Source organism: Thalassophryne amazonica, chromosome 18 (genome assembly GCF_902500255.1).
Source record: "Thalassophryne amazonica chromosome 18, fThaAma1.1, whole genome shotgun sequence".
Lineage (NCBI taxonomy): Eukaryota > Metazoa > Chordata > Actinopteri > Batrachoidiformes > Batrachoididae > Thalassophryne > Thalassophryne amazonica.
The window spans coordinates 68,728,378-68,743,381 of NC_047120.1; the positions used below are offsets into that span (position 1 = coordinate 68,728,378).

General features: G+C 46.0%; 1 protein-coding gene across 1 annotated transcript in view; it reads left to right on the forward strand.

The window, feature by feature from the left end:
• dnah9 (dynein, axonemal, heavy chain 9) overlaps positions 1 to 15,004 on the forward strand; it is a 396,633-nt gene that overhangs the window by 17,438 nt on the left and 364,191 nt on the right. Inside the window, exons 3-4 of the mRNA XM_034193818.1 lie at positions 1,227 to 1,385; positions 1,987 to 2,117. Of these exons, the coding sequence (XP_034049709.1) occupies positions 1,227 to 1,385; positions 1,987 to 2,117 (290 nt within the window). The remainder of the gene's footprint in view (positions 1 to 1,226; positions 1,386 to 1,986; positions 2,118 to 15,004) is intronic.

Sequence of the window (15,004 nt, forward strand, 5' to 3'; positions counted from 1 at the left end):
AACACTTCTGAACAGAAAAATGTCTAACTTGTAGTAGAGGAGATTCTCTATTGAAATACGTGAGGTGGGCTTAAATGGAGCATGTTGGGCTTAAATGGTTCTACCGTGAGGAACGCTTAAAAAATGCTTTCTTTTCAAAATGTTAACAAAACTATGCATGGAGCCTAAATATAGTTTGCATCAAACATTGCAGCAGTTACTACTGTGCACACATTTTGTAATATAAAGTTTTTGTCATTGAATATTAGCGTGTGCTCGCTGTAGTTTGCATGCATTTTGATGAGATGTATCATTTAAGCCCACCTGTAAAAAAGTTAATTCATGAAATTAATCAGCTCCACAAAACAATTTATGATGCATTTATCTAAATATAAATGAACAATAAAATGCTTAATATTTGTAGCTGACATAGTTCTTGTGGCAGAGTAGCATTAACAGGGCTAGGCGTGTTAGCATGAGATCAGCTATGTTTGCTGGCTCATGAAACTCATCTTTCCATCTGAAGGGAAATCGTATGATTTGGCAAAATACTATTTATCTATAAATCAAAATTAGTACATTTACCTGTTATTTGACATAATATTAATGTACTTACCAAAGATGTGGCTGAAATTTGCTGCAAATGAATGAAATCTGGCAGGTACCAAAACACCAAAGTTTTTGGATGTCTTCTTGTCAGGGTTTCCAGAGATGGTATAGTTTCGAGTGGGGCTAACTCAACAATGGAAAATGTGATTTGTATGCAATAAAAAATGTCATAGAAGTAACAAGCCATTTGACTGGATGATGTAATGGATGGCAAAATATATATTTTCCTTTTTTTTGTAAATTGACATCAAAGTTGAAAGTGGGCTTAAAGGGTGCATGGGCTTAATGGGTACACTTACCCTATATATGAAGTTATATATTTCCTTCCTGTTGGTCATATAACCTTTGACCTTGAGTGTACCTGAAAGGTCAAAGTCATTTAGGATGATTGCTTTGAGGAAGTGGTTAGAGCTAGACCTATGATTCCTATTCAACATTAATTTGAAGCCATATATTACCTTTCTATTGGACATATGACCTTTGAATTTGGGTGAACTTGAAATGTCAAACTCAAGGTCATAATTGTTTAACTGACCCGTCCTTCTTGTTGTTGATGTGGTACAGAATATTGATATGTTTTGTCTCACCATCTTTGGACCTTGCAAATGTTTCTCTTTCCTCCCTGTGAAACTTTCCAGGGGTGAAATACTAGATTGGAGCATTATCCACTCCTTTGAGTCAGCAGTGATTGAGTGGAGCCATCAGATCCGCGCCGTCCTCAGGAAAGACTCCAGTGAGGCTCTGCAGAGAGGCATAAACCCGACACCACACACAGAGCTGCTCTTCTGGGACAACAGGTCAGCTGCTCTGTTATTACACAATCTCTCCATCCACCACTTACATCAGGGCTGTGATTGTGTGAAAATATCACTGATCCCTGAAGACCCCAGAGTTTAATTCTTTTGCAAGTTTGTGCTGCTGCTACTAATTATTAGACTTTTGGAGCATCTGTGCTTTCAAGGTAGAAACTATTTGGAGGACACATCTCTGTTTGTGTTTCTCAAACTTTTTCAGAGCAAGTGCTAAAGTCTCACTGACCAACTAACTCTCCACATATCCAAAAAAACAATAATAATTTAATGAAGGTAATACATATATGCTACTTTCTGTTAGACCTTGGAGTCATTTTAAGCACTTTGAGAATCAGTTAGAATATGATATTCATTTAACATGTGATTATTTTACCAGTATACTCACAGACTAATAGGAGTCCCTCGTGTAGTGGTCTGGAGACCGCTGTTTGAGAGAGACTGGTTTATTGATTTGTTATATTTAGGTAGCAGAATTATATCATGCTGGCAGTACAGTAGCCTCAATTTATTATTATTATTTTTCCTATTTGGGCACTTTATGAAGATTACAAAAGTGTTTATTGGCTTTTTTTTTTTTGTCCTGAAGATACTCGGACCTGGAGGGCATCCGCTCGCAGCTGCAGTCCGCTCAGGTGAAAAAGATGGTGATGCTGTTGGAGGAAGTGGAGAGCAGCTATTTCCCTGCTTTTACTAACATGCTACAGCAAGTCGTTGCAGGTAATTCTGTGTTCTGAAGAGTAGTGGCCTCAAATTCAAAGTACTTGATCGCCACAGGCCAAAATCTGTCCTCCAGCAGGATCCTCCAGTCAAAGTAAAAACTAGAAGGCGCTCAGAGAGCACATACCTCTGACAAGGCCACATTATTCCCTTCTGCCAAAATACCCACTTGTATTTAGCATTGACTTTTTGAAGTTAATGTTTCAAACTCTGGATCTCGGATCCAGAATACATTCCATATCAACTCAAAAATGACATAAATTCTTGCCAAGGACATTATTTGTTTGCTCACAAAATGTAATCGGAGTTCCTTAATTTCAATTTCAATTTATTTAATTTTATATAGTGTCAAATCACAACAAAGCTGCCTGAAGGTGCTTCACAACAAGTAAGGTCTAACCTTACTAACACATAGAGCAAACACACAGGTGACAGTGGTAAGGAAAAACTCCCTCTGATGATACTGAGGAAGAAACCTCAAGCAAACCAGACTCAGAGAGATGACCACTGGTTAGGCCATTCTAACAGTTGCAAGGTTTTTGCAAAGTTTTACAAAGCTGAAAACAGAAAACTGGGAATCAAAACAACATCTGCTGCATAAGCTTGAGGCATGGCATCTTGTAATCAGTCCAGCATCCCGTTGTCTGCAGACGCCAATCCCGTGCAGTGCCCTCCGCACCTCGAACAGAGAGAAAAAGAGAAGAATCAGTAAGCCTGAAAACTACACCTGAAGTATAATTCATCAGCAGTAAGTCAACAGGAAAGCAGAAAAAATACTAAGGTGATCGCTGGCAGTTAGCCCTAAGCTTCACTAGCAGACCCAGAATTTAGTTGAGGCCGAGATCTATTCTGTTGCTAATACAATGAATTTAAAAGGACAGGAAGCATAGTTCCGGAGGGAATTGAGAATCCTACAGTGAAAATTACTCCTCCTTTTCTGCAGTAAATAAGACATAGTCATGGATCGATTATTTTTTCATGTTAAACAGGGATATTGGTAAAGTGGGGTCTTGTAAACTTGGAGTTATGGATCTTTCAGATCATAGCCCAGTTTATCTGGATTTGGAGGTCAATAAGGGGGTGATGATTTCACTGTGGAGGCTCAATACAAGTATATTTAAGGGACAATTTAGGGAAGATTTAGAGAAAGAAATACAAATATATGTGTATGTGTATATAGTGACAATGATAATGGGGAAGTTTCACCATTTATTTTATGGGATGCATGTAAGGCTGTTTTTAGGGGCAAAATTATAGCCAAATTGGTGTTACAGAAAAAAAAAACAGACATGAAAAACTAAATAGATTAAAATAAGAACTTCATGATTTGGAAAGCAAGAACAAGGACAAAATAGATACTAATACAATAAACAAAATTAGAGAAACGAGAAATCAAATCAATGATTTGCTTTCATCAGATATACAAAAAAAATGATGTGATGTTTCTGAAGCAGAAATGTCAGGAAGTAGGTAGTGGGTAATCGTTCAACTAAATTACTTGCATGTAAAATGAGGAAACAAGTTGATAGGGACATATACAAAATTAAAGACACAATTTCAAAACAAATTAAGTATAAATTGGAGAAATTAGGGTGTTTTGAAGCATACTATCAAAATTAGTATTCTTCCCAGGTCCAGGATGATGATACCTTTTCAGAAACGTTACTAAAGTCATTAAACTTACCAAAAGTTTCAGAGGAACAAAACAAGTTTTTAACTGCAAAGGTAAATAGTGAGGAATTAGAGGAGGCAATAAAGAAACTTAAGATGAACAAATGCCCAGGTACTGATGGATATTCAGGAGAATGGTATCCCACATATTCAAAGAGATTATCCCCTATTCTACTGCGGGCCTTCAATTGAGTGTTAAAATATGGTGAAATACCTCCCTCCTGAAAGGAAACAATGATCACAATAATTCCAAAAGATGGCAACGATAAATTAAATTGTGCTAATTTTAGACCAATTAGTTTGCTCAACCAAGAAAAGAAAATCTTTACATCAATTTTGGCTACACGTTTGGAAGTAATTCTCCACGAAATTATTCATTTAGACCAGACAGGTTTTATAAAGGAAAGGAAGACTCGTGACAATATTAGACATACCCTACATGTAATTAATCACATCCATACTTAATGGGTGCCAGCAGTAATATTAGGATTGGACGCACACAAGGCTTTTGATTCAGTAGAATGGGGTTTCTTACAAAAAGTTCTAACTATTTTCAACTTCAATAATACATTTGTGGGAACAATAAAATCCCTCTACCACAATTCTGCTGCTAGGATTAAGATCAACGGCAGTCTTTTGGACTCCTTTGACATACTCGTACAGCGTGGATGTAGACAGGGGTGCCCTATCTCACCACTGCTGTTTGTTGTGAAAGTGTAGGTACACGGACCCACAACAGGGGGCGTAATGAACGGACAATGGAGAAAGGTGAATAACAAGTTTTACTGTTGTGAAACGAGCACAACTAATACAACAATCAATAATTTGGGGTTCAAGTCGAAATCCGCTGGTGTCGTGTGGGCAGGCTCGAAGGTAGGAGACGTCCGTCCCAGTCGAACCGGAACCACCCAGATCTCCTCTGCCACCGAACCCTGGGAGTACTGGAACCGCCAAGTCCCGAATTCCCAGGTGGCCACTGCCTCCGCTCGTCGGATCCGGTACTGCTGGCGGGAGAGAGCAACAAACACACAGGTGTGGATGCGACAGCACCCAGTAAACGGAGAGGGGAGAAGCCGCCTCCACCTCTTGTCACTATACAGCAGGAAGGTGAGTACTTATCCAAGTATTTAGCTTTCAGTAGTCAGCTGTCCTGAAAAGGTTTAACAAGTTTTATCTGGTTGTACAGAATATGCGTGCAGAGAACGTTACCTCAATCTTAAGGCGATATCTCGGCACTGAGGTGGAGACGCCGTCCTGATGATATACCTCCGTGCTGAGTGGAGTCAGCTGTGTCCAGTAATGGGTGACAGCTGTCACCCTGACTGCTCTCGTAAGGCGGCAGCGCCTTCTGGTGCCTGGAGCCCGCACTCCAGGCAGGGCGCCCTCTGGTGGTGGTGGGCCAGCAGTACCTCCTCTTCAGCGGCCCACACAACAGGACCCCCCCCTCAACGGGCGCCTCCTGGCGCACGACCGGGCTTGTCCGGATGGCGACGGTAGAAGTCGGCCAGGAGGGCCGGGTCCAGGATGAAGCCCTTCTTCAGCCAGGAGCGTTCTTCGGGGCCGTACCCCTCCCAGTCCACCAGGTACTGAAAACCCCGGCCCATTCGACGGACGTCGAGGAGCCGGCGCACGGTCCAAGCCAGTTCCCCGTCGATGATCCGGGCAGGAGGTGGTGCCGGACCCGGGGTGCAGAGGGGTGAGGTGTGATGGGGTTTTATCCGGGAGACATGGAACACTGGATGAATCCGCAGCGAGGCCGGAAGCTGGAGCCTCACTGCGGCGGGATTGATGACTTTGAGGACTTTGAAGGGACCGATGTATCGTTCTTGGAGTTTGGGGGAGTCCACTTGAAGGGGAATGTCCTTGGTGGACAACCACACTTCCTGCCCAGGACGGTACTTGGGGGCCGGGGCCCGCCGCCGGTCTGCATGTTTCTTCGCCCTCGTCCGGGCCTTCAACAAAGCAGAGCGGGCGGCACGCCACACCCGACGGCACTTCCGTAGGTGGGCCTGGACCGAGGGCACACCGACCTCTCCCTCGACCACCGGAAACAAGGGGGGCTGATACCCCAAGCACACCTCAAACGGGGAGAGGCCGGTGGCTGATGACACTTGGCTGTTGTGGGCGTACTCGATCCAGGCCAGGTGGGTACTCCAGGCCGTCGGGTGCGCGGCTGTCACACAGCGTAGTGTCTGCTCCAATTCTTGGTTGGCCCGCTCTGCTTGCCCGTTGGTCTGGGGGTGATACCCGGACGAAAGGCTGACCGTGGCCCCCAGTTCCCGGCAGAAGCTCCTCCAAACGTGTGAGGTAAACTGGGGACCACGATCGGAGACGATGTCTGATGGTATTCCATGCAGACGGACGACGTGGTGGACCAGGAGGTCCGCTGTCTCCTGGGCCGTTGGGAGCTTCGGGAGGGCCACGAAGTGGGCCGCCTTGGAGAAACGGTCCACTATCGTGAAGACGACGGTGTTTCCCTGGGACGGCGGGAGACCCGTGACAAAGTCCAGGCCGATGTGGGACCAGGGGCGATGAGGCACGGGCAGTGGCTGTAACAGCCCTGAGGTCTTTCGGTGGTCGGCCTTGCCCCTGGCGCAGGTGGTACAGGCCTGGACGTAGTCCCGGACGTCGGCCTCCAGGGATGCCCACCAGAAGCGTTGCCGGACGACTGCCACGGTCCTTTGCACCCCAGGGTGACAGGAGAGCTTAGAACCGTGACAGAAGTCCAGGACTGCAGCCCTGGCTTCTGGTGGGACGTATAGTCTGTTCTTTGGTCCGTGTCCGGGGTCCGGGTCACGGGTCAGGGCCTCCCGGACGGTCTTCTCCACGTCCCAGGTGAGGGCGGCCACGATAGCGGACTCCGGGATGATGGGATCCGGGGGATCCGACGGTTCCGTTTTGACTTCGTCTTCGTGCACCCGGGACAATGCATCCGATCTTTGATTCTTGGTCCCGGGACGGTAGGTAATCCGGAAGTCAAAACGGCCAAAGAACAGTGACCAGCGGGCTTGCCTGGGGTTCAGCCGCTTGGCGGTCCTGATGTACTCCAGGTTCCGATGGTCAGTGAAAACCGTGAATGGCACGGCTGTTCCCTCCAACAGATGTCTCCACTCTTCGAGGGCCTCTTTCACAGCAAGGAGTTCCCGATTGCCGACGTCATAGTTCCGTTCAGCGGGGGTCAACCTGCGGGAAAAATAGGCACACAGGTGAAGGACCTTATCGGTCTTCCCGCTCTGGGAGAGCACCGCTCCTATCCCTGAGTCCGAGGCATCCACTTCAACCACTAACTGGCGGCTAGGATCGGGCTGCACCAGAACTGGTGCAGACGAAAAGCGCTGTTTCAACTCCTTGAACGCGGCTTCGCACCGATCCGACCAGGTGAAGGGGACTTTTGGAGAGGTTAGGGCTGTCAGGGGGCTAACTACCTGACTGTAGCCCTTAATGAACCTCCTATAGAAATTAGCAAAGCCGAGGAACTGTTGCAGCTTCCTATGGCTTGTGGGTTGGGGCCAATCTCTCACCGCCGCAACCTTGGCCGGATCAGGGGCGACGGAGTTGGAGGAGATGATAAACCCCAGGAAGGACAAAGAAGTGCGGTGGAATTCACACTTCTCGCCCTTCACAAACAGGCGGTTCTCCAACAACCGCTGCAGGACCTGACGGACATGCCGGACATGAGTCTCAGGATCCGGGGAAAAGATGAGTATATCGTCTAGATACACGAAGACGAACCGGTGCAGGAAGTCCCGCAAGACATCGTTTACCAACGCTTGGAAAGTCGCGGGAGCATTAGTGAGACCGAACGGCATGACCAGGTACTCAAAATGACCTAACGGGGTGTTAAATGCCGTCTTCCATTCGTCTCCCTTCCGGATCCGAACCAAGTGATACGCATTCCTAAGATCAAGCTTGGTGAAGATTTTGGCTCCATGCAAGGGGGTGAACACTGAATCCAACAAGGGCAACGGGTATCGATTGCGAACCGTGATTTCGTTCAACCCCCTATAATCAATGCATGGACGAAGCCCGCCATCCTTTTTACCCACAAAAAAGAAACCAGCACCCATCGGAGAGGTGGAATTCCGGATCAACCCGGCAGCTAATGAGTCCCGGATGTAGGTCTCCATTGATTCACGCTCCGGCCGTGAGAGGTTGTACAGCCTACTGGACGGGAACTCACTGCCTGGAACCAAATCAATGGCACAATCATACGGGCGGTGGGGAGGAAGCGTGAGAGCCAGATCCTTGCTGAACACATCAGCGAGGTCATGGTACTCCGCCGGCACCGCCTTCAGATTGGGCGGGACTCGGACCTCCTCCTTAGCTTGGGAGCCGGGAGGAACCGAGGAACCTAGACACTCCCGATGGCAGGTTTCGCTCCACTGAACCACTACCCCGGACGGCCAATCGATCCGGGGATTGTGCTTTAGCATCCAGGGAAAACCCAAAACCACACGGGAGGTGGCCTGAGTCACAAAGAACTCGATCACCTCCCGGTGGTTACCTGACACCACCAGCGTTACTGGAGGTGTCTTATGCGTGATTGGTGGGAGTAGGGAGCCATCTAGTGCCCGAACCTGCACAGGCGAGGTAAGAGCCACCAGAGGGAGCCCTATCTCCCTGGCCCATCTACTGTCTAGCAGATTCCCCTCAGAGCCCGTGTCCACCAGTGCTGGGGCCTTCAGGGTTGAATCCTCAAACAGGATCGTGACTGGGAGTCGTGTAGCAATGTGGGTGTGTCCCACGTGAATGTTTCGGCCCACCCCTGGCCCAGTCTCTAGGGGCGGGCGTTGGAGTTTAACCGCTCGGGGCAGTCGCTTGCGAGATGCTCACTCGAGCCACAAACATAACAAACTCCGTAGGCCCGCCTCCTTTGTGCTCCAGGTGCCCTAAATGTTGCCCTGCTCGTGTCCATAGCTTCGTCAGCAGGGGGAGCCGTAGGCGCACGGAGCGCAGGAACAGAGGAGCGTGGGGAGGGCGGAGCTCGGTCGGAACCGGAAGGGAGAGGGACGACGCGTGCCTGGCCACGCCCTTCGCCTCGTTCCCGACGGCGTTCCTCTAGCCGGTTGTCGAGTCGTATGACTAGATCGATGAGCCCATCTAAATCCCGCGGTTCGTCCTTCGCCACCAGGTGCTCTTTTAGGACCAGTGACAGTCCATTTACAAAGGCGGCGCGGAGGGCAGTGCTATTCCAGCCGGATCTCGCCGCCGCGATGCGGAAGGCGACTGCATAGGCAGCTGCGCTCCGACGCCCCTGTCTTATTGACAGTAGCGCGGTTGAAGCGGTCTCTCCTCTGTTGGGATGATCGAACACCGTTCTGAGCTCCCGCACAAACCCATCGTATGTATGAAGGAGCCGTGAGTTCTGCTCCCAGAGCGCTGTAGCCCAAGCGCGTGCCTCCCCGCGAAGCAGGTTTATTACATAAGCTACTTTGCTAGCGTCAGTCGCGTACATCACGGGACGCTGTGCGAAGACGAGCGAACACTGCATCAAAAAATCCGCGCACGTCTCCACACAGCCTCCGTACGGTTCTGGAGGGCTTATGTAAGCTTCTGGGGACGGAGGAAGGGACCGTTGAACGACCAGTGGAACGTCGCTATCACGCGCAGGGTCCTCGGGAGGGAGAGCCGCAGCGGCGCCCGGAGGGCGCGCTTCCACTTGTGCGGCGAGAGCCTCCACCCTGCGGTTTAGGAGAACGTGCTGCTCGGTCATTAAATCGATCCGAGTGGTGAAAGCGGTGAGGATCCGCTGCAACTCACCGATTACCCCTCCCGAAGACGCCGACGCGCCCTGTTCTTCCATTGGCCGTTCAACAGCCGGTTGACGCCCCTCGGGATCCATGACGCTGGCCGAGATATCCTGTTGTGAAAGTGTAGGTACACGGACCCACAACAGGGGGCGTAATGAACGGACAATGGAGAAAGGTGAATAACAAGTTTTACTGTTGTGAAACGAGCACAACTAATACAACAATCAATAATTTGGGGTTCAAGTCGAAATCCGCTGGTGTCGTGTGGGCAGGCTCGAAGGTAGGAGACGTCCGTCCCAGTCGAACCGGAACCACCCAGATCTCCTCTGCCACCGAACCCTGGGAGTACTGGAACCGCCAAGTCCCGAATTCCCAGGTGGCCACTGCCTCCGCTCGTCGGATCCGGTACTGCTGGCGGGAGAGAGCAACAAACACACAGGTGTGGATGCGACAGCACCCAGTAAACGGAGAGGGGAGAAGCCGCCTCCACCTCTTGTCACTATACAGCAGGAAGGTGAGTACTTATCCAAGTATTTAGCTTTCAGTAGTCAGCTGTCCTGAAAAGGTTTAACAAGTTTTATCTGGTTGTACAGAATATGCGTGCAGAGAACGTTACCTCAATCTTAAGGCGATATCTCGGCACTGAGGTGGAGACGCCGTCCTGATGATATACCTCCGTGCTGAGTGGAGTCAGCTGTGTCCAGTAATGGGTGACAGCTGTCACCCTGACTGCTCTCGTAAGGCGGCAGCGCCCTCTGGTGCCTGGAGCCCGCACTCCAGGCAGGGCGCCCTCTGGTGGTGGTGGGCCAGCAGTACCTCCTCTTCAGCGGCCCACACAACACTGTTTACTTTGTTCGTTGAGCCTCTAAGTCAGTGGGTTAGACAAAATAATAAAATATATGGAATCACGATTAACCAGGAAGAGCATAAAATAGTCTTTTTTGCAGATGATGTGCTATTATTTATGAGTGATCCAGATAAGTCACTTCCAGAGCTTTATAACATATTGATGATATATGGTACTTTCTCGGAATAAAAAATAATGAAATAACACGCACATCACAGTCCGTATTGGTGTGCAGGATCAAAAAAGGAATAGCACAAAAAAACAAAGGAGATGAAGTCTGATGAAGGGCGAGGCCAGAAACGTCACTTTTGGTGTATCATTAAAGGTTTGTTTGGGAGCTAACTGGCTGTGCGGATCTCTCCTTTGTTTTTTTGTACTTTCTCGGAATACAAAATTAATATGAGTAAATCCCAAGTCTTGACTTATACATATGTGCCTAACAGTTTTTCTAAAGCATTGTTTCAGATAAATTGGGAGGCAGACCGTTTGAAATATTTAGGGATCAATATACAGTGAGGAAAATAAGTATTTGAACACCCTGTGGTTCTCCCACTTAGAAATCATGGAGGGGTCTGAAATTTTCATCTTAGGTGCATGTCCACTGTGAGAGACATAATCTAAAAAAAACCCGGAAATCACAATGCATGATTTTTTAATAATGTATCTGTATGTTACTGCTGCAAATAAGTATTTGAACACCTACCAACCAGCAAGAATTCTGGCTCACACAGACCTGTTCATTTTTCTTTAAGAAGCCCTCTTATTCTGCACTCTTTACCTGTATTAATTGCACCTGTTTGAACTTGTTACCTGTATAAAAGACACCTGTTCGCACACTCAATCAATCACACTCCAACCTGTCCACCATAGCCAAGACCAAAGAGCTGTCTAAGGACACCAGGGACAAAACTGTAGACCTGCACAAGGCTGGGGTGGACTACAGGACAACAGGCAAGCAGCTTGGTAGAAGACAACAACTCTTATGATTATTTATTAGAAAGTGGAAGAAACACAAGATGACTGTCAATCTCCCTCGGTCTGGGATTTCATGCAAGATCTCACTTTGTGGGGTAAGGATGATTCTGAGAAAGCTCAGAATTGCACAGGAGGACCTGGTCAATGACCTGAAGAGACCTGTTCATTTTTCTTTAAGAAGCCCTCTTATTCTGCACTCTTTACCTGTATTAATTGCACCTGTTTGAACTTGTTACCTGTATAAAAGACACCTGTTCACACACTCAATCAATGACACTCCAACCTGTCCACCATGGCCAAGACCAAAGAGCTGTCTAAGGACACCAGGGACAAAACTGTAGACCTGCACAAGGCTGGGATGGACTACAGGACAACAGGCAAGCAGCTTGGTGAGAAGAGAACAACTGTTGGAGTAATTATTAGAAAATGAAAGAAACACAAGATGACTGTCAATCTTCCTTGGTCTGGGGCTCCATGCAAGACCTCACCTTGTGGGGTCAGGATGAGTCTGAGAAAGCTCAGAACTACACGAGAGGACCTGGTCAATGACCTGAAGAGCGCTGGGACCACAGTCACAAAGATTACATTAGTAACACATGATGCTGTCATGGTTTAAAATCCTGCAGGGCAGCAAGGTCCCCCTGCTCAAGCCAGCACATGTCCAGGCCCATTTTAAGTTCACTAGTGACCATCTGTATGATCCAGAGGAGGCATGGGAGAAGGTCATGTGGTCAGATGAGACCAGAATAGAGCTTTTTGGAATCAACTCCACTTACCATGTTTAGAGGATGAGAACAACCCCGGGAAAACCATCCCAGCCATGAAGCATGGGGGTGGAAACATCATATTCTGGGGGTGCTCTTCTGCAAAGGGGACAGGATGACTGCACTGTATTGAAGGGAAGATGGATGGGGTCATGTATTGCGAGATTTTGGCAAACAACCTCCTTCCCTCAGTAAGAGCATTGAAGATGGGTCATGGCTGGGTCTTCCAGCATGACAATGACCCCAAACACACAGCCAGGACAACTAAGGAGGGGCTCCGTAAGAAGCATTTCAAGGTCCTGGAGTGGCCTGGCCAGTCTCCAGACCTGAACTCAATAGAAAATCTTTGGAGGGAGCTGGAACTCCAAACCTGAAAGATCTAGAGAAGATCTGTATGGATGAGTGGACCAAAATCCCTGCTGCAATGTGTGCAAACCTGGTCAAAAACTACAGGAAACGATTGACCTCTGTAATTGCAAACAAAGGCTACTGTACCAAATATTAACATTGATTTTCACAGGTGTTCAAATACGTATTTGCAGCAGTAACATACAAATAAATTATTTAAAAAAAATCATACATTGTGATTTGTGGATTTATTTTTTTTTTAGATTATGTCTCTCACAGTGGACATGCACCTAAGATGAACATTTCAGACCCCTCCATGATTTCTAAGTGGGAGAACTTGCAAAATTGCAGAGTGTTCAAATACTTAATTTCGTCACTGTACCTAAAATCCTAAATGTAATAGTGGAAGTAAATTATGTTCCCCTAATAAACGCTATTAAAACAGATGTAGCTAGGTGGAATTTAATACCGCTTTTGGGTCTGGCACAAAGAATTGAAGCAGTAAAAATGAGTGTATTACCAAGGCTACTATACCTGTTCCATCCTTACCAGCTGTAACATTGATTCACTTGTGTTGGTTTTTAAATAGAATGAATGAATCAGCCAATCAGTATGAGCGGAGGCTTAGTTACCCATAATCCCTTTGGTGTGTTAATGTTCAAATCTTCAGAATTAGTGCATTATTTTAAAATTAACAGATATGCGTTATATATCACTTTGTACATTTTAAGAGTTTACATTAATGTAATTATTCTATCCGGAATAATTTTATTTATAAATCAAAACCATAATTCAAACCTGCTTTCCATTTCAAGACCTCTGCCTCATTGCTGGGCCACTGTATTCTGTCAGGGTAAATGACGCTTTCCTGCAGGAGGGGGCAGAGCGCACAAAAACAGAAGCGCTGGCTCATTGGCTGTTTGGGTTTCTGATCATCGTTGGTTCTATTAGAAGCTTTGGCGGTGTTTAAACTCAAAATCAGCTTCTTAGTAGCTGAGAGCATATGGGAGGCAAAATTTAAAGTTATCGGTTATCTGTAGCTTCCGATAAGTTTTTAGATAGTTTATCGGTTTAACATTAAAAAGATAACTTTTCAGTTAGCTGATTACCACTTATCGAAGCTAACTTTTTGGTTAGCTGTACCCACCACTGGCTGCCCTCAAAAAAAAAAAAATCTAAAGTAAATAATCCATGGACTGATGCTTCACTTTCCTCTTGGTTTGCAATAGTTAGGGAATCTGAGCAACCATATTTACCAATAACTTGGATAGCCTATGACCCAGGTTTTTTGCCAAATGTTTCAGACTTTGACAAAAACTTTGGGTATCTCAAAAATGCTCATGATCTGGACAATAAAGATTTCTACCGATATCTTCAAGTTAGACACTACTTGGAGAATACAAAAAGAGCGCACCCTAAATCTATTTTAGGAATAACTGAGATTGTTTTAAAGGATATAGAGCAGAACCGAGATCTAAGGTAATTTCAAAGATATGTACTGAAATACAATGTTTGATAGAATCAGATGTAATATATATAAAAGAAAAGTGGGAGAAAGATGGGGGTCTCACACTATAATTGGAAGAATGGGATGATATAATAGAAGGTAATTCAAAATGTACTGTGTCTCTTACATGGAGAGAATTTGTTTGGAAGAATATAATACAGGGGGCGTCCATGGGAAGAGGTATCTCTTGTTGGAGAAAGTGTGGGACAAGACATGCCAGACAGTATTATATATTTTGGGGTTGTCCCAAATTAGCATCATTTTGGCTTCTACTTAAAAATAGTTTAGAAAAAGTTATTGGGATGACTCTGCCACATAATTGTGAGACTTTGTATCTTGGGAAAAGACCAGCTCAGTTAGTAGAATTTAAGAAGAAATATATGCATGATGTACTGTTGGCTGCTGAGAGGAAATCTATTACAAGGAGATGGCTCATGGACATTGCACCTACATTTGAAGATTGGGTTGGTGTAGTCCACGATAGTATGTAATGGAAAAATTGACCTATGCCATGAGATTTGAAGATGATAAATTATAATAAATATTGGAAATTGTGGAGAATATTCTTAGCACCACTTAGATCAGACTTTTGTTGATTTAAGCTGTAACCCTGTTCAACTGCTCTTTTTGTTACATACGTATTATTACAATACATATATACTTTTTTATACATAATACATATATAATTTTTTTCTCCTTTGTGCTACAGATATGATTGGCGTGAAACTGTTATTTATGATCATTTATAGTCACAGAGTTTTATTTATTTTGTCTTTAAAAAATATGGGACGGCATATGTTTATATTGGATGGATATACCTTTGTTATCGTGGATGTTCCAAATAAAAAATTGAATGAAAAGGAAGCATAGTCCGTGCTATGCCAGTATGCTAGCCATACAAGAGGGAGAATAACTGCATGTTGTCTGGACTTGAAAGTCTCTCCAGAATCTGACTGTTGTATTGATGCAGGGAGATCATTCCACAGAACAGGGGCACGATAAGAGAAAGCTCTGTGGGCCACAGA